Source organism: Mesoplodon densirostris, chromosome 7, assembly GCF_025265405.1.
Source record: "Mesoplodon densirostris isolate mMesDen1 chromosome 7, mMesDen1 primary haplotype, whole genome shotgun sequence".
NCBI classification, from domain to species: domain Eukaryota; kingdom Metazoa; phylum Chordata; class Mammalia; order Artiodactyla; family Ziphiidae; genus Mesoplodon; species Mesoplodon densirostris.
This window is the reverse complement of record NC_082667.1, coordinates 70,657,994-70,684,645: the sequence shown is the minus strand read 5'-3', so window position 1 is coordinate 70,684,645 and position 26,652 is coordinate 70,657,994. Positions and strand designations below refer to the sequence as shown.

Genomic DNA, 26,652 nt, shown 5'->3' with positions numbered 1-26,652 from the left:
TTCCCCATCCTCCTAGGAAGCTCCTCTGAGCACAATCATCGTCTCAATAACACATCTGGGGTCTGGAGCTGGACATAACATTCCAGGATGGAGCAGACCAGTGCAGAGTAGTGCTATATTATCACGGCCCTTCTTGTAAGCACCATTCCACCATGTGTTGTGTTTTTGTGGTGGGCGTGGAGGGGGGATGGAAAGAGTACTGTTCCTCTGCTCAAGAGCCTACATGGCTCCCTAGTGCAAAAAAGGCATTTCCCAAATTGCATTTCCTGAAACACCAGCATCCCAGAATAAATGAATGGGTGTTTTAAGAATAAAAAAGATCTGTGACTAGGTAAGTTTGGAACACACTGCTTAACATTCATTCATTAATAACTCTTTATTGGATGCCTGCTGTATGCCAGGTACTGTTCTAGTCACTAGATATATATTCATGGACAAAAGAAAGCAAAATCCCTGTTTATGGAAACTATAGGTCAGACAAGAAATACTATGAATGTGTGAGGACCTTTTAGAAGACTTGCAACACACAATAACACATCATAAGAGAAATGCTGATGCAAAAAAATAAGCTTAATTTCATTTATGTCAAGATACCCCAAGTGTAGGATCCTTGTATAATTACTAATATCCTAGAGAACAGGATTTGAGTTACCTGTTTAGGAAACACATGCTCACAACACTGAACAGATTACCCTGCCTTCAGCCAGTGTATCTCTTTATGTCACCACTGTTTTGTATGGAAACTTTCTAATGTAAAAGGATGCTAAAGGTCAGCCAAGAAATATTAAGAGCACAGCAAGCTCAGCCCAAAGGAGGGCTTAGAGGACACCACTGGGCATGTGGGAGGGAAGCAGCGTTGTCAAGAAACTAACAAATATGCAGAGGAATGGAGGACAGACACTGCTTCCCCCACCAGGGGAGGGAGACCAGCGGGGGACTCAATTCTAGGAGAAAATCAGCTGATCCAACAGCTCCCAAGCTGAGCATCAGTGAGGCAGGTGGCCAGACTGGAAATGGGGCAGGATTTAGCCAGGGAAGTAGAAGCACCGGGTCAGGAATTCCACCCCAAACAAGGTCAGGATGAGGAAAAAGCAGAATGGACCCAGTGCCCCAGGCAATCAGATACATAGTCCACAAAACCCAAGCAGGCTCCTGACAGCCCAAGGAGCTTTTCCCAGGAATCTGTGACCTGGAGCATCAAAAAGACAAGCTACCCTTTGCTCCTGGTAGAAAGAGCTAAGGACTACTTCCAAACCCAGCTGGCTTCCATTTACAATCCAACAGAACTCTTTTAAGCCCTTTTAAGTGAACCTGGTAATGCCAGGCAAGAGGGCACCAAAATGGCATAAAAAGCATCAGCGGGCACCTGCGCTCCTGCTCAAAAATTCCTCCAGGCTCCTCTCTTCCCCACCACTAACTTCAATACCCTCGCACATCACTCCTTCAATTTCTTCACCCACTTCGGCCCCATGTTCCACTGGGTCCCTCTGGGACTTGATGGTTCCATTTGGGACACTGGCCTTAGCTTGAACCACCACCTGCCGGTACGCGTGACTGTCAACATTTGCTCATTGTGCCAGCTCCAGGGCCACAGCCCTGGCCTTTCCCTTCCCTTGTCCCAGACTCTCGGGGCAGGGAGAGTGAACTCCGCAGACCCTTCTGGGTTGAGAGGGTGAGGCTGCACGGGGCCAGCTGCCCTGACCAGCAAGTGAGCCAGGTCAGAAGGGCTTGTGCTGTGTACAAGACGAGCCAGACACATAGGGAAGAGAGAAAGGAAACTCTGGGATAGGTAGAAAGGCCAAGTTTGGAGAGAGGCCGATATGGGAAGGGATTTGTTATTTGTGGAAAGCTCTTATTTGGTGGTGGGAAAAGAATGGCAAATATGTAACACAATATTTCTGTAACTATAAATAACATGCAAATACCTTTCCTAATGAAAACCATATGGAATCAGCTTTTCTGGGAGGCTTTTAAAAATAGGAAAAGGCAAGAGAAGGAAATAATATGTATTTAACCCATACTATGTGCTAAGCACTTTTCATACGTTGTTTGCTTAGTCCTCTCACTTCTCTTCTGGGGAAGGTCTTCACTTTATATATGGGGAAAATGAGGCTATGGATTAAGGAATTTGACCAAGGTCCCGTGATAAACCACAATTTGAAAGTAGATCTGTCAGGTTCAAAAGCCCTCGTCCTTTCTGAAATCAAGTACCACCTTCCCTAGAGGCAGGGGCTGGACTAGCTGACCTTTCTAGATTCTTCTCTATTGCCAGGATATCCAGAATTGACTTGTTCCCAGCAGGTGCCCTAAGTCTTTCAGGAATATAAGGATCTATTGTGTGCACTGTGAACAATAACTCAACAGAGAAGATTTAAGGTGGGGGTAGCAACACTGAAAGTGCAATTGGGAGACGCTGGGCTCTGCCACTGCCTTGCTGTGTGACTTTAGGTCAGTATCTGCCCTATCTGGGCTCTAGTTTTCACATCTTGAAAATGCAGAATTGGGCTAGATGGTCAGGAAGGCTCCACTCAGCTCTGACAGTCCTGTCTCCCAGGTGTTGGGGTTCACTTTGGTGGTCTGAGGAGGATGTCCCCCAAGGAAGTCCACTTTAGAGCTTCCCCGAGCCAGGCCCAGTCCCTCTGCCCACCTCCGCTGCCCAGCCCACACTGACCTGCACCTCCCGGGTCAGGGCCAGCTCCAGCAGCTGGCCAAAGTGCTGGCCCAGCGTGCTCAGACTCTCACTCACACAGGCCTTCATCGACTTCAGGATGTGCTCATTCTCAACCTGGAGGCACCTGGAGAAAGAAACCCTGGGTGGGCCACTGTAAGGGGCAGGCCCTCAGCCCAGAGCCATTTTAGGGGACAGATCCGGGCCTGCGACAGGCCTGGTGGTGATGCAAGTGGCCTGGGAAGATGACATCAGCTCCTGGGGAGTCAGAGATGGAATATTCCAAGGCTGGCTCGTCCCCTGGCTTCCTAGTGTTCAAAGAAGTGCTGGCCTGAAATAGGAGCTAACAGTCCATGTTGCCAGGAAGAAAGGCCATCAGAAAGCAGCCAAATCCATACCTCTGGGCTTCTCCCTGGGAGGATCTGCCATCATTGCGGCCAGGGTCTAGGGATGGTGGATGGGAGTCGTAGAGGAGGGTTGCTGGTGTGCCAGGTATGCCTTGCTCACTCTAAAGGTATATGGCAATGCCTGTGACCCTTTAAGAAATAGCTGCCTAAAGCGTGCAGACAGGAGCCTCGAGGATTTTCTCCTCACACAGGAAGATCAAGATCAAATCCACCCCTATGACCTGAGAATGTTTCACAATGGAAGGCCAAAGACCCCATGGCAGTCCTAGGAATGTCAAGTTCCAGGTTTTTCTCCTAGGGCCTGGGGGCTGGAAGGGGTGAGGGAGAGTGTCAACACACACCCAGGTGTGCATACAGACAAGGTTGAGTGTGTGTACGTTTCTGAGTATAGACGTATGTGTGTTTATGTCTGTGAGATATGGAGAAGAGGGTGTGAGTATATTTCTGTGATTGTGTGAATGTATGCTTATATATCTGTGCATGTCTGTGAAATCCTTGTCAATGTGTATGTGAGTATAAAGGTGTGTCTGCTTTCACCTTGCCTTGACTTTGGAGATCAAGGGGCTTCCTAAAGCTGGGGGAAAATTTTTCCTTGTTACCAACCCTCAAGAATCCTCTTTCTTCCTATGCTCAGGCCTCTCCTCTGCCTTTTACATTCTCCCAGGCCTGAAAATGGAGCAGAAAATCCCAAGGGAGTCTTTTAAGGTTGTTGATAAAACTCAGCAAAAGAAAACTCCCAGACCACCACCAGGCCTCCCCACTCCCACTGTCCCTGTGGGAGAAGATGCCAGCCCCTTCCCCTGCCCGAGGACTGGCTGGCAGACCCTGTCTAGATTCACCCAGAGGCCAGATTTACCTCTCTGTGACCGCTGACAGCTCTGAGCACTTCTCCATTAGCAGCTTTTCAATCTGTAGAAAAATAGATCAATTTTATTCAATTCAGTAAGCACTGGTCGAGGACCAACTGCTGAGCTGGGCCCTCTGGGGCATAAAGATGAAGAATCAAATCAGCCTGATCAAATGTGCCTGATTTGGAAAACAGGCACATAAACTATAACACAGTGTGATATGGATGGCAAAAGAGATCATCATCAGTTGCTTTGGGAGCTCAGAAAAAGAAAGCTGAGCAGCTAGTTATGCTGGGGGATCTGGGAAGCTTCAGAGAGGAAGGGGCATTTGAGCTGGGTTTTAAAGAATGAATAGAAGTTTACTGTCTGCAGAGTGGAGCAAGGAAAAGGGTAGAGCACGGAGGTGCAAAGGGATGCCAGAAGAAAGAGAAATAAAGGGGGATTTTCAGTAGTTTGCTTTGGACTTGGAGGAGATTCAAAACCATGGGCTTTGGAATTACAAAGCCTTAGGTTGAATCCAGCTTATACCATTCACTGCATAACTTTGGGCAAGTTACTTAGGTTTTCTGAGTTTCTGTTTCTTCATCTATAAAGTGAGGACAACAACACTAGCTAATATTTTTAATTAATTTAATTTAATTAGGACTCAGTCCTCAACAAATCTATGAAATAAATGTTATCATTATACTCATTAGGATGATGGAACTGAGGCACAGAGAAGTTAAGTAGCTTGGCAAGGTCACACAGCAGACAGAGCTGACTCTTGAGCAGGCAGGCATTAAAGAGGGTGTATTTAACCATTGCACGGTGTCTCTCAGTGGTTATGTTGGCCTCAGAGGTTGTTCAAGGTAAATGAGATGTATGTAAAAACAACTAGCACAATTCCTAGAACAGAGCAGATACTCAGTAAAGGTCCTTACTGTCTTCCCTGCTTCATTGGATGTGGAGAGAGAGGTCCCTGAGGCAAGAAGAGTTAGGACTCTACACAATTCAGACCCACTCTTCTAAAAGGCAACCCCATTCCGAGTGCCCACCCATGCCCATGCCAGACAACCCACCTGGCCCATCTCCTGCGAGGAGCTCCTGCTGACAGCGCTGTACTCGCTGACCATGGAACGGGCGTGGCAGGTCAGTCTTACGCTCATGCTATGGACGCGTGCCCAGCGGTCCTGGGCCAGCTTCTGCCCGATCCTACGCAGCTCAGTGCTGATGACCCAACCCCGCTTGAGCAGCAGCTGCAGGGGGTCTCCAGGGCCAGAACCGCCTGCCAGGATGAGGTCACCCTGTGCATCCTCCTCCAGGCTGATGGGCTTTGCCTGCAGGACACACATGCACTCACACTCCGTCATGAGCTTCAGGTCCTCCATCCAGCGCTGGACCGAATCCACCTGCATCAGGTGCAGCCTGCAGCCGGGGAACAGTGCCATGAAGGCTATTAACACTCCACAATTTCCAAAGGTTTCAATTCTAAGCCATCTGGTGTTTACTAAACGCCTCCTATATGCTCATCACTGTTTCTTGCATTCACTTACCTTAATCCTGTTATTTCTCATTATGTCCATCTTACAGATAGTAAGATCTTTTGAGGGCAGATGACCAGACAAATCAGGCAATGAAGTCTGACAGAGTAGCAGATTATCTTTACAATAAGAGGAAAATAGAAATAGCCTAAATATCAAATATTAGCTATGTCAAGTAAGCTATGGTGCAGCTACATGGTTATATAATGTGCACTTACTTAAAATAATGCTTTCCAAAAGTTTATAGCAAAGAAAAATGTGTGGGCCTCCCTGGTGGCGCAGTGGTTGAGAGTCCGCCTGCCGATGCAGGGGATACGGGTTCGTGCCCCGGTCTGGGAGGATCCCATATGCCGCGGAGCGGCTGGGCCCGTGAGCCATGGCCGCTGAGCCTGCGCATCCGGAGCCTGTGCTCCGCAACGGGAGAGGCCACAACAGTGAGAGGCCCGCACACCGCAAAAAAAAAAAAAAAAAAAAAAAAAAAGAAAAATGTGTGCACTAATAAAATAAACAGAGTATGCAAAGCAGTATGCAGAAATGTAAACACAATTATTATAACTATGTTTAAAAGCTATCTCTAGAAAAAATATTTAAAAGAAATATTAAAATGCTAGTGGTTCTTTATGGGTGGTGAAACGAAAAGATTTTTCATTTGTTTTCAACTTTTCTCTAATTTCCAAATTTACTTTCATAAGCATATATACTAATTTTGTAATGGAACAAAATTAACTCTATTTAGTACAACAGCATGAGAATATCGATTAGATCTTAAGATCATTGTCAAATAAAATTCACTCTAAAATTCACTTAGTCAAATAATAGTAATATCAGATCATTAACAAAGCTTTGAATGTTGCTTGAATTAATTATATTTAATATCACATAAGTGCCAGACACTGTGGGAAAAGTGGAGATCAACATGCCATGCCTCCCCTCTCATGGAGCTTTTGATCTGCCTAAAGAATCAAGACATAGTAATGAGAAGTTAAAAAACAGTAGATTTCAACATTATTTGAAGGTTATGAAAGAAAACACACACACTTAACCTTTAAGGCTGGGCTCAAGTCCCTTTGCCTTGACTTGTAACAGTGTTCTAACTAGCCTTTCTGTTGCTAATCTTACCTGCCTCCAGCCATTCTCCACCTGCCACTAGTCATTCACTCATTCCACAAAGAAGTATTCAGTGCCTACTACGTACCAAGTACTGTTCTAAGCCGGGCTATAAGAGCAAGCAGTAGATAAAAATAATTTCCCTTGTAAAGGTTACATTCAAGTGAGAGGACAGTCAACTTCCAAAGTAATTTCCAAAATAAATAAGCAATGCATACAATACGCTGGAGGTGGTCAGTGCTATGAAGGAAAAGAACAGGAAAAAAGGATAGAGAGTTGTGGGGGTGAAAGGGGGAGTAGGCATTGCAATGTAAAATAAGTGGATCAGAGAAGGCTCACTGAGGAAGGGACCTTTGAGCCAAGACGTGAAGGACATGAGGGAGTGAGCCATGTAGATATCTAGGGGGAAATTGTTTCAGAGAGAGAGAACAGAAAGTGCAAAGGCCCTGAGGCACAAGTGTCCTTGAGATGTGTGAGAAAGACAAGAGTTAACCTGGCAGAGGGGGATGGAGGACTTGAGGTGAAAGCAGTGGAGGGTGGAGGTGAGCAGACCCTATGGAGCTGTGTGGGACAAGGTGAGGATTTGGCTTTTTATTCTGAGTCAATACAACCAGCACCCAGAAGGCATTGATGAGGCCAGGTAAGTAGGGACAAGGTAACAAGTAGGACTGAAATGATAGCGGAATGCTCCAATTATCATGGTTAAAATCAGGCCTTCATATTTACTGTTATTTAAGGAGGAGTAGGACTTTCTGAACAAGGCAGCTGTTTGTCTATAAGGCTTTTAAATGTAATTTTTAACCACAAAGCTTATACTGTTTATGCAAATTGTACATGTGGTTTTTTATAGCTTTTTAAATTGTTAAAAATAAAAGCTTACCAATAACCTTTCTTTCTCCCTCTCCCTTCATGAAAAATAGCTATTATATTTTGTAAAGAATTTGAATAGATGATAGATAGATGGATAGATAGATAGATAGATAGATAGATAGATGAAAAATCACTTTGTGGATATATCACAATTTATTAAACCATTTTCCCATTGCTGGGAACTCACTTTGTTTCCAGTTCTTGGCCACTATAAACACACTTACACATATGCCCTTACATAACCAGTATCTTCATTCTATGCCATAGACCCCCAGGAGTAGGAGTGAAGTTCTATAGATGTTGCCATATTGGCTCCCCAAGGCAGCAATGCATCCCATTACCCCAACAATGCAGGAGAACTTTCTATATATATATCTTGTTACTCCCCTGCGTGAGTCCTCAGTGTCCCCCCCACTGACCGCTCCCCCACAGTCTCCCCCATGGGCTTGCACAAACAATTCCTCTCAGATCAGAATCTCCTTTCCTTATTCTCTACCTGGCAAGCTCCTATCAACCCTGCAATACCCGGCTCCTGTGTTACTTTCTCTGAAGAGCCTCAGTCAGAGCTTATCAGCTGCCCCCCAGGACCCCCACCTCTCTGTGCATCCTCCATTGGAGCACTAATAACATTCTATTGCAATTTGTATGTTTGTCTGAACTCTCCAAGTCCTGTGAGGGACATCCCCCGTGTCTGGTTTATTACCAGTGCCTGACATATACCAGCTACACATCTGAATGAGTGACAGGCATTTACTGCCATACCTCTGCAGAAGACTCCACATGCCTCCACCATTCCACCTCCCCAGGGAGTACCCCAAGAACAATGTCAACTAAAAAGAATGCACAACCTAAAAATTGAAAATTATGTTTTATTTGGCGGACAAAACTGAGGACTTCCAGTCTGGGAGGCAGCCTCTCAGAACAGCTCTGAGAGACTGCTCCAGAAAGGTAAAGGAGGAACCAGGATATAGAGGAGTTTTTGCAACAAAGACCAAATAGTCAGAACATCACAACGTTACTGTTAAATAAAAAAAACCAGACATCTCAAGTTAATGAATTTAGCACTTTACTGTGTGTGGGAAGATGCAAGAGTCTGGGCTCACTGACATCATTCCTTTGATCTGCACCTCAGCTATCTAGGGCCAGTATCCTGTGCTTTCCCACCCTGCGTCCCCTCAGGGTGGCTGCAGAGGCTGAGGGCTTGACTGCGGGCAGCCCATTTGTCTCCATCCTGAGTTCCCTCGGGGCTCACCTTTGCGGGCAGCTGTAGTGGCTTGATGGCTGCAACATCCTTTGTTTACTGATATGGCAGGCAACATTTTTCATTCATGACAACATCATTGGAAAGGTGATATAGAGGATGGAAAAGTCTATGACCCCCATGTTCTAGAGATACAGAACTGGGAGGCAAACTGACCTAGGGGCTTTTTTTTTTTTTTTTTTTTTTTTTTTTGCGGTACGCGGGCCTCTCGCTGTTGTGGCCTCTCCTGTTGTGGAGCACAGGCTCCGGACGCGCAGGCTTAGCGGCCATGGCTCACAGGCCCAGCCGCTCCACGGCATGTGGGATCTTCCCGGACCAGGGCTCGAACCCGTGTCCCCTGCATCGGCAGGCGGACTCTCAACCACTGCGCCACCAGGGAAGCCCTCTAGGGGCTTTTAGGGGGCAACAAATGAACTAGTCACTCACTCACTGACTCATTCTCTCCATAAACACTTTGCAGTAGACATCTGTTGTTTTTGTCTTCCCAGCATTCTCCCTCCTTCTGCCATCAGTAGCAAAGATGAGTTATATTAGCTGCCTCTTGGGGCAACCTAGGCTTCAGCGTTTCTCTCCTCTTTGGGGAAGGACCCTCTTCCCAAACACAGAGTGGTCCCCCAGGGGAAATATCTGTGCTGTGTGAAGACACCCTTGGCCATAGCTGGTGGTTAATCCATGGGTGGGCTCCTGAACCAAGCTGTATGAATCCAATTCCCTCTCCTCAAACTGTGAAACTTAGAACCAAGAGTTACACAGACTGGAGTTGTTGGACGCAGGTCACGTTCGTGACGGCAAATTCAGTTGTTCCACCAGGAACTCCAGCATCATTTGGGGATTGGGAAATAAGGCCAAGAGTTAAATTCTATTGCTTGCAACCAAAGGAAACTTTTCTAAAGCACAAGTTCACAAATAACTAAGCAGAGTTGAGTCGGTGCCATCCCTTAGAGAAAAGGTTTTCTGGGAATTCAAAGAAGGGAGCTACTCCTTTCAGTTGGAGATCAGGGGACAGTTCACGTAGAAAGTGGCATTAGAGCTGGGTAGGGTTCGGACACACGAAGACCGTGGGAGAATCCTCCAGGGTGTGGCAGACAACAGGACAATGAGTAGGTTAGTTGGGCTAGAGTTATATATTCTGGAAAAGAGGGAGCTGTGAAGGGCAAATCTGGAGAAGGGGGAAAGCCCTGATCTTGAAAAACTTTGAAGCCAGAGTAGGGGTTGGGCATTTATGCTGAAAGCCACAAGAAGCTATCCAAGGGCGGCAGGCAGGGCAACAGGGGTAGAGACCAGTGGAGTTGAAAGACTCCTACCTAAATCACAGCAGCTGGAGCCAGCACCCAGCACAAAGGGAACCCATGGTGCTGGGGTGGGATCTTAGCATGTCTTCCTGTGGAAGAGCTCTGGGGTCCTCACGGGGGAGTTGCTCACACCCCCTTACTTCTGGCCTGGGTGGGAAAGGGCCATGGAAGAACCAGGTAGAGAGAAAAAGGGAGTCAGAGCCACCACATACCTCTGGTGTAAGCCCATCCCAGGAGGTCTGATTAGATCCCAAACCCATATTTTCATCACCTGCCTTCACCCCCAACTCACATACAGGCATTACTCAGTTCTTGACCTTTAAGATCTTTAAAAATTAGAAAGAAAGTGGGATTTTAGAAGCCGTGTTGATTAAAATCCTAGCTGATTTATCACTCTGCTGGTAAGAGAAATGGAATGACGAAACTATTGATTTCCCCAGTGTTTGTGCATTTGTGCCCATGCGTGTCCATGTTTGCGGATATGAACTCATTCGGGTGTCTGTCTATATTGTCTGTGCGCCAGTGTCTGGGTGTCTGGGTGAGAGTTTGTGTATCTCTACCTGCGTAAATACTCAGATGAGTTTGTGTGTTTACTGGTCTTGTGCCAGAGAAACTTGATGATTAAAAATGGATGGGGTGGGGTGGGGCTTGAGCGTGGGCTGCGCTTAATCACTCAATTCCAAAGAAAAGAGTATATTAATTGGAGAAAAGAAGTAGCTTTGCAGTGGAGAAACCTGGCAAATACCACCTTAACCAAGAGATCAAAGTGAATCTCACTGCTGATAAGCCACGTTGATAGCATGTACCCCTGATACAACGTGATGAAGACACTTCACCGCTGCAGCGTTTTCCCTGAAACCCATAACTCAGTCTCATCATACGAAAAACACTGGGGACCCAAACCAAGGGACGTTGTACAAAAGACCTGACCAGTACTCATCAAAATGGCCAGGGTCATCAAAAACAAGGGGAGACCAAGAACCCGTCACAGACCAGAGGAGACTAAGGAGACGTGACGATGATGACATGTAACAGGATGTCCTGGATAGAATCCTGAAACAAAAGAGGACGTTCGTGGAAAAACTAGTGAAATCCAAATAAAGTCTGGAAATTAATAGTAAAGCAGTAATAGTAAAGTTAATAGTAAAGCACCAATGCTGCTTCCTTAGTTGTGGCAAATGTACCAAGCTGCTGTTAGACACTAATCAGAGGAACTGGGTATGGGGTATATAGAAACACCGTGCACTATCTTTGCAACTTTCTGTAAATCAAAAACTACTTAAAAATTTTTTTAAAGTTTCTTTTAAAAAGATGAGGATCGGCAGGGAGGTGGAGTCCAGAAGACAAGCCTGAGGGTTTTCTACCCCAACTTGCCAGAAAGAATCTCACATCACTTGCTTCTTCCCCAACCAGAAGCATGGGCTGAGACGGTCTGTCTCTCTGACTTTGTGTCGTGAGCCCGCAGAAAGAAGCCTTAGAGCAGCGGTCCCCAAGCTTCTGGGCACCAGGGACTGGTTTTGTGGAAGACAATTGCTCTAGGGACTGGTGGCGGGGGTCGGCGTGTGGGGTCTGGTTCGGGCGGTAATGCGAGCGATGGGGAGTGGCAGAGGAAGTTTCACTCGCTCGCCGCTCACCTCCTGCTCTGCGGCCCGGTTCCTAACAGGCCGCGGACCAGTACCGGTCCACAGCCCGGGGCTTGGGGACCTCTGCCTTAGAGCATCAAAGCTCCAGTGGACAGGAGGGAGAAACCTGACTAAGGAGCCTGAAGTGGAAGAACAGAGGGTCCACAGTTGGGCTAGGGGATGGAAGTTGTCCTCTCGGGGGAAGAAACAGTGCACGCCTAGCTGGCTTTGCCTTCGGTCGACCCCATCAGCCGCCCTAGAGCCCAGCAAGGGCTGAATCCCAGGCCAGCCTCTTGGACTTGTGCCTTCTATGCTTAGCTACCTCAGGGAGGCCTCCCTCTGGCGTTCAGGCCCTCAGACTGGCTCAGGAAGATGCCACTTCCTCCTTAATTGCCTGAACAGGCCTTGAACCAGAGCTTCCTCAGGACAGAACCGCTTATCAGGTAAAGGCCTTGAGCGTAAGAGGAGCTTCCGCAGGCCCAGGCCAACAAGGCTTGCACGTCTGCACGCAGGGATAGAAAGAGCTGGCTCTGCTGTTCGTCATCTGTGTAATTGAAGGCAGGCTGCCACTGCTGCTGCCTTTTTTTTTCCTTTTTCTGATATTTTTATTGAAATAACATGTATATAAAAGTGAACAAATCATAATATCAAGCTGCAGTTCCATGAATTTTCATAAGGTCAACACACCCTAGTATCCAGGAACCAGATAAAGAAATAGAATATTAGCAGCATCCCAGAAGTCTCCCTTGCAACCCCTTCTGGACACTCGCCAACCAGAATAACCAGTATCCTGACTCTCACAACATACATTAGTCTTTTGAGTAAGTTTCTTAACCTCTCTGAGCTTCAATTTCTTCACCTGTGAAACAGAGATAATGATAGAACCTTCCACAGTGAGTTGATGGAAGGATTAAATTAAATGGTGAACCTAAAGGGCCTAGGGCAGTGCATAGCACAAAGGAGATGCTCAAAAATGTTCATTCTCTTTGCTGTCTTTCCCCATATGCAACACTTTAGCACCTCTAATAATTATAATAGAGGCTAGAATTTAGTGAGCACATTCCATGTGCTGAGCACTATGCTAAGTGCTTTACATGAATTATTTGATCTACTCCTCAGGACAACTATCTGAGTTGGGTCTTATTATCGTTCCCATTTTACAGATGAGGAAACTGAGATGCAGAGAAGTAAAATCACCCAGGTAAAAAGCAGTAGCACTGAGATTGAAACCCTAGTCTCTCTGGGTCCAGAGTCTACTCTTAACTGCTATGCTTTACTGCTTCCTATTCTGCCTGCCCCTCAAAAAAGATGAAGAAGAGCAGAGAGCAAGATAAGATGCCTTAACACAGGGAGATATGCAGGGCCATTTTCCCAAGAAAGAACTTCAGGGGCTGCTTATCAGCAACAGGAAGATGAAGGAAAGCTATGAGCCCTGGCTCTGCCTAAAGCTCTGGGTAGCGGGAGGACCAGGATCACGGGCCCCAGAGATGTAATTGCTGCTTTCAGGCCAAACCCACTCCCAGCCGTGCAGTTCCAGGAGCTGCTTTCCAGGGTGACAGCCTCAGAGATGAGGACAGACAAGGGGCGCCTGTGGGGAAAGCAGAATCTGGTTTTCTTTTAAGAATGAGCTTAAAATAACTTCTATTTCCAGAGATTGTTTAAACAGATACCTCCTCTTTCTCCCCCAGCAGCAACCAAATATACAGAGAAGAATAAATGAGCAGAGTAGTAAAGCCCATGGACGCCTGCCTCCTCCTAACCCCACTCAGTGGCTCATCCCACTTAGGTCCAAGGCCAGCTCTGACAGGGAAGGGAGGACGTCGGAGGCTCTGGTCCACCAGCAGGTGGAGGGCAAAATGGGCTGATGCTCAAGGCATGTATATACCTATGAAGACTGACTTTGTGCAGCTTGCTTTGCACCCAAGCTGCCCTAGTTACAACTAATCCATTGGGATAATAATATAATTGTGTTAAGCTAAAAAACAAATAACTAGGGCTTCCCTGGTGGTGCAGTGGTTGAGAGTCCGCCTGCTGATGCAGGGGACACGGGTTCGTGCCCCGGTCCGGGAAGATCCCACATGCCATGAAGCGGCTGGGCCCGTGAGCCATGGCTGCTGAGCCTGCGCATCTGGAGCCTGTGCACTGCAACGGGAGAGGCCACAAAAGTGAGAGGCCTGCGTACCGCAAAACAAAACAAAACAAAAACAAAAACAAATAAGTAATAGAGAATTGATGAAAAGCAGCTCTGAAGTCACAGGGAAAGGTAAAATAGACAAAATCCACCAGTAATAACAACTAATATTTATTGGACCCCAGAACTGTACGATTATCATGTAGTATTTTATTCTCACAGTAACCTGATTAAGTGAACACTCTTATTGTCCCCACTTTACGGATGAGAATACAGAGGTGCAGAAGACTTACATGACTTAAGAGAGCCAGAACTCCATGTAGGCAGCCTGATTTCATAGACTATGTGCATATTGGCTGTACTAAATGGTTTCTCCACCTGTCTCTCTCGTCCACCAGACTTTGAGATCTCCTCAAGGGCAGGCACTGTCTGATTTATCTCAGCATCACCAGCACTCAGCACAGGGCCTGACATATAGCAGGTGTCATTATATACTTAATTGAATCAAGTAAACCAGAGACCACCTGGGAAACGGATTGTGAGCCTTGTCATGCCAGATGAAAATATTTCCAGAACTTGCAGAGTGTCATGCAAGATAAGCATGAGTGCCCTGACCTGGCACATGGATTGGAATCCCTGAACTCACCCCTTCCTCTCTTCTGGGGCTATACTTCAGAAGATGTGGACTCTGTCTTTGGCTTGGGTGTCAGAAAAAGCATAGGTCAGCTCATTGCGATAATTTTTTCCCTGTGGTTAAAATTTGAGGTTGGGTAAGTAACTAGATACCACAAAAGACATGATAATAAACTTTTTTTGTCTTAAATAGAAATACTTAAAGCAGGTGTCAGCAGAATCAGAGAGACCTTTGTAAAAGGCATTGTTCAAACATTCCTATATTCCACCAAGCAATGCTCTGGTTGCATAGAGCTTGGACCCTTAGCAACCAGTATCCCAGTTCTCAGAAATTTCAGGCAAATGGTTTTTCAGTGAGGTGTGGAGATATATAGCTAAGCCTTGGAGAAGTGGCTGAAGGGAGGTCTGAGCTCCCATAGGAAGTGCCTGTCCCCACATGATGTCTGTAACATAAAATATTCTCAACCAGTTTGATAAGGTTTAAAACAATACCTGGTCAATTCAATGAAACACTACAGATGCTGATCATGTGCCAGGCTTTGTGCTGGTGACCCTTGCCCTTAGGAAGCTCACACTGTCTAAGAGATAAACAGACATAAACAAATCTAGCCCAACCTCATTCTCATCCTAACATGATGTACCATAGTGTCAAGTATTTCCAGGAGTTCCTAGAGTTCATCTCATATATATATTCCCCCCCAAAAAAAGACTGGTTCAGTCAACCACAAGGCAGCATTGGATAATTCTGTCATCTTTTCTTCCTTTAGCAGCCTTACACTAGGTATAATTCTAGTTGCCAGGTCCTGCCAGGTCCACCCAGCATGGCTGCCTTTCCTTCTGGGTAATATCATGCTGTCTGATCTCTACTAGACACCTCTGACTGTCATAGTCACTGCTTCTTCTCTTACTGCTGTATCTTCTAGGTACCACTGTGCTGGCATCAGAACCAGGCATGACACTGGGTCTTCTGGGCATCATGTGGCTTCTGTTGGGTACCAGTGCTCCCCTCAAAGCATGAACTCTGGAGCTACATTGCCTGGATTAAATCCTAGTCTGCCACGTGCTAACTACAACTTTGGGAAAGCCTCTTTGTATTTCAGTTTCCTCTTCCTCAGTGGCAAAAGGGAATGATAATAGTACCTAACTCCTAGGCTTTTTGTGATTATTAAATGAAGTGAATATATGAATATATATATTCACACACATACATATGTATACAAACGTATGTAAATATTTGCGTAGAATAATGCCTGACAGACAATATTGTATGTGTTAGTTATTTCTGGAGTGATTTTGATTAAAGCAGCTGGTAACATCAGAACTTAGTTACTTAAACATGAGAGAAATAAGGAAGAATTCTGGAAAGATGACAGTATTGTCAGCATAGTCTATCAATCACTCCTATTCCCCATATAAAAACTGACAGAGCGACTAGATAACAAGGCCAAAACCCCATGGATAATATTTACAGCAAAGCTAGATGACAAAGCATTCCTACAAACCTCAAAATACAAGCGGGGGGTAGGGGGGTGGGGGGGGTAGGCAAACCACCTGCAGCCACAAGACTGCTCAGTATCATCTGTATGAGAGGAAGAAGAAGGAAACAATAAAGTGGCATCTGGAGAACATGGGAAAGGAGAGCCCCAGTGTAGCCACTGGGTATTTACTGGAAAGCACAGTGTGACGATTTGAGAATAATAACTGAAATTAGAAGGGGTTTGCCTCTCCAATGAGGTGAGTGCAAGGCACGTACTCTGAACTCTCAAAACGGACCCAACAGGAATCTCTTCTACAACAAAGCACCACATTAAGAAGAAACTTTGGGGAGTAAAATCGAAATTGAGAAGGACAGAGATAATAGAGACAGAAGGAGGAGAGAGTTCAGACCAATGTGAGGGGCAGAACAGAGCTAGGAACCTTAGAAAGCAGATCACTTTATTTTTGAACCCTCCACAAAAACAAAAGAAGATGGAGCTCTGTGAAGTTAGAACAGATTTCCTGAACCCTACTTCCCTCTAAAAGTTTATGAAAATTAATTTCACATACAAATGAGCAAAAAAAATTTATTGAAGCATCTCATGCATAGTTATTTTAGAAAGAGACTAAAGAGCAGAACAATATTGCTACGATGAGAAAATGCCAAGAGAATGTACTCAAAAACAGAAGGAAACTATAAATTACTGTTTCAATATTTCAATAACCATTACCAAATGAGCTTAAATTTTTAAGAAAAATGATATATATCGAGTATACTACCTATATGAAAACAAGCATACAGGGCGTATTCTAGTAAGATTATTGGACTTTTAAAAAGAAAAAAAGAAAATCCTTTGCATATCTAGAAATAAGTGCACGTTACTTATAAGGGACAGGAAATTATGCTATGATAACTTTCTTAGAGCAATCTTTTATACCGGAAAAAAGTAGAGTAACATATTTAAAATATTCGATATGAAAAGCAACCAAGGGTGTTATATTCAGCCAAATGACGTTCAAGAATAAGATGAGAAGGAGTCCTGATTTCTGTGGCAGCAGTGGTGTTGGAAGACAATCACTCAAGAATAATTAAGATAAAATCGATAGGACTTGAATACCAATTCAGATGGATGATGAACAACAGGGACTAGTCAAAGATGTGACCCAAAATTTTGACTCAAGCAGATGAATGGACAGGAGAAACCAGTTCAGAAGACAGGAAGGTGGGTTCAGCTTGAGACTTGTTGAGTCTGATGGGCCCACTGTCTCTTCTTTTGAAGAAGGCCCATCCCTCTCGCTGGACTGCCCTCCCATCGAACTTCATTCCCCAAACTTCCAGGCCCTCCCAGACTGCACGCAGAGTGTGTGACCCACATACCCTCACACATTCCACCCTGAATATTCATTCAGTCAATATTTCCTTAGCGCCTACTTTGTGCCGGGAACTGTTCCAGCTGCTTGGGATACAGAGTGAACAAAGCCAACAAACATCCCTGCCCCAGGAAAGGTACATTACAGCAGGGAAAACAGACAATAGTAATAAACGTAATAGATTTAACAGTGCCTAGTATGTTAAAACCAGATAATTTCCATTCAAAAGAAGAGTTAGAATAAGTGGGGACAAGACTGTTCATGTGAGAGGCAGGGAGGGAAGAGCCACTTCAAATAATGGGTCAGGGTAGGACTCATTGAGAAGGTAAGCTGTGAGGGAATGCTTCAGAGAAAACCAACCATGCTTATGTACGGGTACTGAGCTTTCGGGGCAGAGGGAAAAGATGGTGCAAAGGCCTTCTGTGGGAGTAAGTCTGGGTGCTGGAGAAACAGTACAGAGGTAAGTGCGGCCAGAATGGAGTGGAGCAAGGGAAAGATAGTAGGAGTGAGAAGGGACTCAGGCTAGATCCTAGAGGGCCCTGAAAGCCACTGCAGGCCCTCTGAGGTTTCACTCTGATTAAACAGCAGGATTCTTCCCAAGACATCCGAGGAACCTTGTTATCAGCTGGGTCCACCTGGCCCCTACGCCATTCTACAACCCAACCTGGAAGGCTCTCTCACTAAGGGCTTTATAAAAACCACACATAGATGAATTTAGAATGACTTAACCTCTGCTATGCAGTGAACTATAAACTGTTTATTGAACAGTTAATGTAAGCATAATTATTTATGCAACAAGCTATAAATAATTTACAGTATGGTTAGGAGATTAACTTCCCACCTCTCTTCACTAAGGCACTGGTGAACTGGTGAAACCCAGCCAGCTGAGACCAAAGGAAATGTTGCTTCTCTGATCATGTTCAAATCTTCCAGTGTTTTCATCGCCCTGCTTCTGAGCCATGCTGAGCTGCATTACAGGCCTTTTTACGCGTTGAGGCTTTTGTGAAAGGGGCAGACAATTCTCCATCTCTGTCCCTAACCACTCCTAGCTCACATTGTAAGGGTAGAGCCTTCCCCAGCATATGGTGTTGGACAGCTCACAGCAGCCTTGCTCCTAACTTGTGGCTGACCTATGCATGCAATGCCAGAACCAGGAAGGAAGTAATCTCTCCTTCGATGAATCTGCACGATGTTTCCTGCATCACTTATTGTGCTGGGGATGGCCTCTGTCTCTCCGTGTTCCCTGCAGTGACCCTCTGCTCCAAGCTGCAGCACTGGAAAGAGTTTTCAGATCGCTACCCAGAAATCCCATTTTCATTATTCATCCTATGCCTTTTGACATATGTGTTCCATAACATTTTTGGTTAATTGAACTGTCCAGTATAACACGGTAAGAGAATTGATCCTACTTTTCAGATATTCCCAGGAGTGCTGGCCCACTAATACACCTCGAAGCTAATACCTGGGAGTAATTTGTGAAGGGGATATGGATAATGGCATTATAGTCACTTTGTCCTGTCCATTTCTCCAGGTTTTGGCTTCCAGCAATCTATAGAAGGACTTGAAGGTAGGGAAGAGATTTGGAGACTCTAACAAATCAATATTTCAAAAATCTAGCATAGTTCCAAGCATGCTATAAAGGAAATATTTTTTGAGTACCTTCTGCATGCCAGGCACATATCAAGTGCTTGCCCGTACAGTATCTGTCTTGCAGTTACAGAATGCTATTTATTACCCCCCGTCTTACAGGAAAAAGTGAGGCTCAGAAAGCTTCCTGCAGCTCATCAATGACTGGGTCTAGATCTCAATCCAGGTCTGCCCGCCTCCAGAACCTGTGCCTTCGCTACCTCCCCAGACTGTCCAGCACCCATGAGTGTGCTGTCATTTCTCTTTCAGAAGGACAGGGAACATGAATTTGGCTTCAGGTGACTGTTTCCAGTCCAGGGAGCCAATTTCATGTGCACATTTCACAGCTGCCTCCTCTCTGATGACTCAGGAGCAACCCGTCTTGTTAACTTTATCAAACCCTGGCATTTTGAAGGCACTATTAGTACTCCCTGACCTTCCATTAACTCAGGAAAAACTTACTTTTGAAACTCTAAAAAGGATACGTGTGTGTACGCGCATTGTCAGTATACATATGAGAGCCGGCATGCTGCTACTCACAGTAAGAACACCTGATGAGGATCCATCACTCTGGTCTCATCCCACTTTCACCTCTAATAGCTGTGTGCCCTTGCATGTGACGCTTGCCCTCTCTGAGCCTCAGTTCCCTGACCTGCTCTCCCCCTCATTCCCAAACCATTGTCTCAGCCTCACCGAGTTCTTTCAAGTGCCTCTGCTGAGACTTCCAGCCTCCTGGCCTTTGCACATGCTAATCCCTCTCTCCCAATCTCCTCTTCACCTTGCTGATGCCTACGTATCCCTGGAACCTTGGACTAAATGTCTCTCCTGAAGTAGGTGTCTCTGACTCCTAGATGAGCTTACGTCTCATGTGTCCCATGTGTCTGGAGCACCCTGTCTTTCCCCCATCACGACACAGGTCTCAATTATTTAACTACTTGTTTACCTGCTAGACCATAAGCAGGGCAGGGCTTCTCTCTACCAGGCCTACCCTGCATCCTTCCCCTCGCACTGGGCCCGATACAGTGAAAATGCTCAGTGTCTATTTATGGAACTGAATTAAGTTTTAAAATCTATCAAATGGGAATAACAATGACCTGTACCGCCATGCCGTCTCATCGGGTTATTGTGATAAGCTCCATAATCATTACTGCTAACATTTATTGAGGCTGAGCCCTGTGCCAACTGTCAAGGAGATGGCTTCATGCAGTTCTCACAATGACCCTGAGAGCAAGGCACTATCATCATCTTATCTTTACAAATGAGGAAACTGAAGCTTAGAGAGGCTTACATGAACTCTCTGATATCACCCAGCTTGTAAGTGGCAAAGTTTGGCTCGGAACCCAGCCCATCAGACTCTAGACCCCACGTCCTTAAATGCCACTCTAAACTGCATTATGAAAGGCCGTGCTCTGTCCAGATGGCATGTTTAGTACTGTCAGGTAAAGATATAAATGCAGGGCTTCCCTGATGGCGCAGTGATTGAGAGTCCACCTGCCGATGCAGGGGACACGGGTTCGTGCCCCGGTCCGGGAAGATCCCACGTGCCGCAGAGCGGCTGGGCCCGTGAGCCATGGCCACTGAGCCTGTGTGTCCGGAGCCTGTGCTCCGCAACGGGAGAGGCCACAACAGTGAGAGGCCCGCGTACCGCAAAAAAAAAAAAGATATAAATGCATTCTCACGTGCTTGAGCTAAGTCGTTGCTTGTCCTCAAGTTTCACGGCTGTAACACAGGACCTGATGTGTAGACTAAAGAGGGTTTAGCTTTGTCTTTCCTCTTTACTTTAAGGAGAGTATTTTCATTTGCCAAAGTGGAACATTTAGGAGAATTCACATATCCTACATGTCAGTTGCCATCCTGGTACCTCTGCGAGATTCTGGAAAAGGCAGGTGAGAGTCCAGAAGTCACCACTAGAGGGTTTCCAAGAGCGGGTCTACACCGTTGCCATAAACTCCATCAGACTCCAGCCCCCAGCACTTGGACCCCCTTCCTCTACCACACTCTCGCTCCATCCCCACCCTCTGACCAAGAGTCCTCTATCCTCAGTTGTGGGCGGACTCCAGGCATCCTTAGGATTTGGCTTCAGAAGAGCCCCAGATGCAGAGGCAAGAAGCAGCTGCCTGTCCCACCAGGTCCTGCAGCCAGTACATGCATCCTGATGGCCTGGTGTTTTCTGTGTGCATTCTCAGCGCCAGCCTGTTCTAGAAGCTGAGGACAAACCGGAACAGGAGAAAATCCCAGTGCTCACACAGCTCAGGCAAGACCCCGAACAGGCAAGAAAGCACCAAGAATCCAATCTGGTCACAGTTATAACAGTAGCTGATGGGTTGAGTTCCAGCAATGATCCAGGCAGTGTTCTAAGCCCTCTCAATATATTACTCCTGAATCCTCCCCACAGCCCTGGGAGAGAAGACTGTTATTGCCCCCATTTACAGACAAGGAGACTTCTGTTGGGAGAGGTCACATGGTGGGTAAGTGGTGGAGCCATCACTCAGACCCATGCTCTAGAGCCCAGAGCCTCTCCTCGTATCAACTAAACACCACACTGCCAGCAAGAAGCTGTGAGCAGGAGAGTCTGGGATCACAGGAGACAGAGGGCCTGACTTCGCCTGGGAATATGTACACAAAGGAAATGACATTTGCCCTGGTTCTTAGAGGAGAGGAGGTGGCCAGGGTGACAAGGACAGAAGGACTTCCACATAAATGCAAAACTGCCTAGAGACATAAAAATAGTAATACGACCAGAAGTTTCACTGGAATCAAGCATCAGGGGCCTATGAGGGGTGGCCAGGAAGGGGCCTAAGGAGAGAGACAGGGACCAGTTGATCAAAGACCCTGAATACCATGATTAGGGATTTGGATTTAATCCTGAAGGCAATTTAGAGACACTCAAAACATTTTAGAGCAGGGCAGTGATACAACTGTGCAGAGACTCAGTAGAACATGGACTGGAGTGAGTTAAATACCATACAGGAGGGCGACCTGTCGGGAAATGATGGTTATACAGCAGAGAGAGGACAGAAGCCTGAACTAAGGCAGTGACCTGGGAAAGGAGGAAGTGGATGGTCTGGGAGGGAGATGAGAAGATACGAGGGTGAAGGAGGGAAGGGAGTAAGGCTGCCGCCTCGGCCTCTGGTCTGTGTGACTGGAGCTGCCCTGTCTGAGAGAGGAAACCCATCCAGGAAGGAGTTAGTTTTAATTTTGCTTGGTTTCGTGGTGATGCACGATGACAAGCGGGATACACGAGGCCACGGCCGAAGTGGGGTCTAGGCCCTACAGAGGGGTCCCTCAAAGAGGCCCCGCACCTTCCCAGAGAGGAGAGCAGGCCTGGTGAAGCCGGCACGGCCCTGCCACAAGCCGGTCTACTCCCAGCTGCCGTCACTGTGCCGCCACATAATGAGATGTTCTTCTCAATTTTGGAGCCCAGGGACTGTGGCTCCTTACGGTTTGGACTGCGTTAGTGCTGAGCATCCCATAATTGCAGAGCTCATCAGATTCTCTGTCATTAGCTCTCTGGTTCTCAGGGCTCCACCTTTCCTACTGCGTTTGCTGGTTGATCCCAACATAAAAAATCTGGTTAAACAGGGCAGCTCTTGCTGTGCAGCAGGCTCTGCCTGCTGTCCCTGCACCTCGCAACTCCCAGTGGTTCAACCATCCTCAGCCATGAACTTGGAGCTGCCATCTCACTATACATGAAACCTTTCCATTGCAAGTACAGATGATCTGATTTCTCATATAAAGGATGGAATTGAAAACTGAGGTCAAAGCAGATGGACTGGCAATGAGTCATACACCCTTCATGGTGGAAACCACCACAGTCAAGAGCCTGTAGGGTCTCCAGCCAAGGAGCTGGAGGGGCCAGGGGCCAGGACCAGGGTTGGATTTCCTCTGTTTCCACAATGAGCTGGAATCTGAGCCTGATGCTGGGAAGATGCCCCCTTGCCTGTGGGGCAGGGAGGGCATCCCAAACAGTGAATGGGGCTCACAGGAGCCCTGTCCAGTATCCGGAAGAGCCCCTGAGAGAAGTAGATGTCTACTCCCCAAGTCACCCTGCTTCTTGCTCCCTGATGGTGGCTTTCCTGGACATCTGGAAGGAGGCGACTAAGCCCCCAGATCTGGGTTTTCTGGAGCCTGGCAGATTCCAAACACAAAACCAGATGTAACCACAATCATCTTCATATACCAGGATACTGGTCGGTTAATTATTTTAAGCTGGAATTATCCAGGGTGGAGTTGGGGTGTGGGAAGGGAGGAGCATAGTCTTATACTAAGGCATTACAGTATGAAAAAAATGGGCTCCCTAAAATATGTCTAAAATCAGAAGGAATTAACTACCTACACAGCAAGCAGGGAGAATTACAAACAATAGAGCACCTCTGGGCACCAAGAACTCTCTCCTTCAACCCTCACAGTGGTTTGATGGTTGGCGATTACCAACCCATTTTACAGATGTAGAAACTGAGGCTTAGAGGCATTACTTAACTTGTCTAAGACCTCATTGCTAATAGTCATAATAAAGTTAAAATCGATTGAGTGCTTATTACTTTCTGGACACTATGCTAAATGCTAGAACCAATCTTAATGCTTACTTAATCCTCAAAACAATCCCATGAGGGTCACATAACTGAGATTTGGGAGGTGAAGTGACCTGGCCAAGGTCTCGTGGTAGATAAGTGGAAACAAGAATCTATGCAGTCTGAGACCAGAAGCTTGGTCTTACCTAAATGCTATGTTCTTTAATGGTCTTCAGCAATTTAGCTGATATTCACACCCTCAAATCCACAGCTGGGGCTCTTTCTCCTATGCTGGACTTCCCTTATGTGATTATCAGTGCCTTTTTAAAGATGGTGATCATTTAAAGACTACAGTATGTCTAGTCATTTTTCAAACTCCTGCCTTATTTCTTTTGGGGAGAGAACAGGGTGTGTGTTATTTAAATTCAGGACAGAACTACTGGCCCACTGGCCCCATCATCACAGAACTCTGACGAGTTTGCAGCAGAAGTACTGCCAGAGCGGGAAGCCAGGGAGACCGTGCAGAGTGGGGAGTGACCCTCTCAGGACTCTGGTTGCGAAGGGTCTCCCCACCCCTTCACTGTCCCTGCCTCGGCTCTTGCCACTTAGATTTCCCTCCTCACTCTTCAAAGCCCATCACTGGGGGAAGGTGACTGTGTCTGACCCTTCAGATGCCAAAGGGAACAATTCTTCCCAGTTCAGCAGACACATGTCCTGGTCCCCAGTTGCTGATACCAGTCCCTCATTGCCAGATAATCCTGCTGGCCTGGCATCCAGAGTTCCCCAAAACATTGGGGGTCATTAGCTTATGGAAATCTCTGCCTATATTCTTGCTGGTTCATTTTAACTTCTTTTCACTCAGAATGAAACTTTAATTATTCCTTCAAAATCTGAAATTTGGATTTCTCTGCTTTACTCTATTCCACCTGCTGTGTGAAGTGAAGAGTTTTCTGTAAGAATACATTTCTATGCCAAGAACACTCGGTAATGGCCTCCAAACTTTACTGAGTACACCAGTGGGCCAAGGTATTGGGCTAGGTGTTGGGATTATAAAGGAGAGTTGGTAAGAATATGATCTCCAAGAGGGCAGGACCTTCTATTACAGTGAGACATAATCTCTCCACCTAGCACAGCACCTGGCACATCATAGGCACTCAATAAACTTTACTGAATGAATAAATGAATGATTGTAAATAAACAATTATGGTTCAGTACGCTCCCTATGGCGTTTTGAAGTAAGGAGAAAGAATTCTGAGAGCACAGAAAAGATGTTCATCTCAAACTAGGGTATCTGAGAAAGCTTCCCACGCCAGCGCTGGAAGGATGCCTTCCAGCTCACCAGGAGAAGAAGCAAAGTTGGAAGGTGGTAGGATTTCAGACAGAAGAAACATCATGTGCAAAGCAGTGGAGGCAAGGAACCACATGTTGGGAAGATGGCAAGCTGCTAAGAGTAGTCAGAGGGGTGGGATGAATTCAGTCAAAAATAAGAACTTCAAATCAAGAAGCATGTTGGAGTGCTAGGTTTCGTGGATTTATCTGTATTATAACCTAGCAAAGCAGGGCTCACTATCCCCTCCCCTGGAGAAGGGCACTTCTCCAGGCTGTACCACAGGGCTTCCATAAAACCTGAACAGGGCACACGCTCAAATGCTGGAAGGGGCTCCCAAACTAAAATGTCTTACAATTTCCATCCCAGCTACAAGGCCAACACTAAACCTTTTCATGAGTTTCGTTGGAAGGAATAAGACCCTGTTTGTTTTGGTCCATGAGATTCTTTCATAGCCCTGAGGCACTAAAGTGGGATACTTTTGTCCAGAAAAGGGAAGACTATCCAAAACTCACTCACAGACTTCTAGAAGTTCTAGAGCTAAAAGGGTCCCTGGGGAAACGTTTGCCTACCTCCTCATTCTCAGATTAAGAAACTGAAGCTCAGAAAGGGAAAAGGATTGTCTGAGAACACACAGCAGGTTAGCATAGAGCCAGGGCCGGGAGGGAAGGAAGGAAGAGAGCATGGAAGGAAGGCCAGCCTCTGGTCCCTGGTTGCTGCTCCCACTACAGTGTGCTCTCCTATAAGACATTTAATGATGAAATTGCAGAGACATTTTTTCCAATGAATTAAAACCAAAGATTAAAAATATTTCTGAATCGCTATTCTTTTTTTTTTTTTTTTTTTTTTTGCAATACACGGGCCTCTCACTGTTGTGGCCTCTCCCATTGCAGAGCACAGGCTCCGGACGCACAGACTCAGTGGCCATGGCTCACGGGCCCAGCCGCGGCATGTGGGATCTTCCTGGACCAGGGCACGAACCCGTGTCCCCTGCATCGGCAGGCAGACTCTCAACCACTGCGCCACCAGGGAAGCCCTAAATTGCTCTTCTTTAGAAGAAAAAAAAGTCTCTCCAACTGTCTAACTCCTTCAACCAGTTAAATCTTTGACTTCCATTCAGAAGCAGTATTTAAATTAATCAAGGTAAAACTCTAGCTTATCCTTTCCCTCCAAGTGGCACTTTTCCACCATAAAGAATGAGAATAGCTTGCTGGAGACAGACAGGGGAGTGTCTTGAAGAAAGGAACAAAATCCAAGCTATGGAATTAAATTTCTCACAGTCACCTGAAACTCCTCAGCTGTTAGTCATTTTTCAGATATTTATTAAACATTTATTCATTCAACAACCAGTTTTTGAGTTCCTTCTGTGTGCATTTTAACCAAAGGAGCACAAATATGAATCAGAAATGACTTTGGCCCTCAGGACATTTATTACTGAGTAGGAAGGATGACATTTACATAACTCATTATAGTACTACTCAAGGCCTGGCCCCCAGTAAGTTCTTAGCCTGAAGTAAATTTCATTCAAATGATTGAGTGAATGAATGAAATTGATATCTATTACAGATCATTGCTAACGAGAGGATTCCACTGGGGCTAGGACACAGAGCTGCCAGAATTTACTGGAGGCTAGGAGGGAGAATAAACTTAAGAAACAGAGCCCAGGAAAGGCAGGACTCCCCAAAGGGCGGGAGGGGGCCTGAAGAGTATTATGGCAGCTCCATTTCCCTCTCTGGGCCTCAATTTCCCTAATCTTATAATGCAGGGAGCTCTGAGGAAACTTCCAGCAACAACACTGAATACCTCTATGATCCCAGTTCCCGGCACCATAAGAGAATTTAAATCCAACCTCTCCTCTTAAAAATATCTATTGAATCATTGTCCCTCTGCCTTTACAAGGTCACGCCCTGTGTTTCTGTGGATTTTTCTTGGGAGATGGGAGAAGGAAGGGAATATGATTCTAGCTTTGATTAGCCTTCCTT

The 26,652-nt window shown here is 46.1% G+C and overlaps 1 protein-coding gene across 4 annotated transcripts in view; it reads right to left on the bottom strand.

Moving 5' to 3' along the window:
• Positions 1-26,652, bottom strand: part of INSC (INSC spindle orientation adaptor protein) — a 134,247-nt gene that overhangs the window by 59,553 nt on the left and 48,042 nt on the right. For all 4 annotated transcript variants that reach the window (XM_060103879.1, XM_060103882.1, XM_060103881.1 and 1 more), the window contains exons 3-5: positions 4,982-5,327; positions 3,932-3,984; positions 2,672-2,795 (exon numbers count right to left, since the gene is read on the bottom strand). In XM_060103879.1, the coding sequence (XP_059959862.1) occupies positions 2,672-2,795; positions 3,932-3,984; positions 4,982-5,327 (523 nt within the window). The remainder of the gene's footprint in view (positions 1-2,671; positions 2,796-3,931; positions 3,985-4,981; positions 5,328-26,652) is intronic.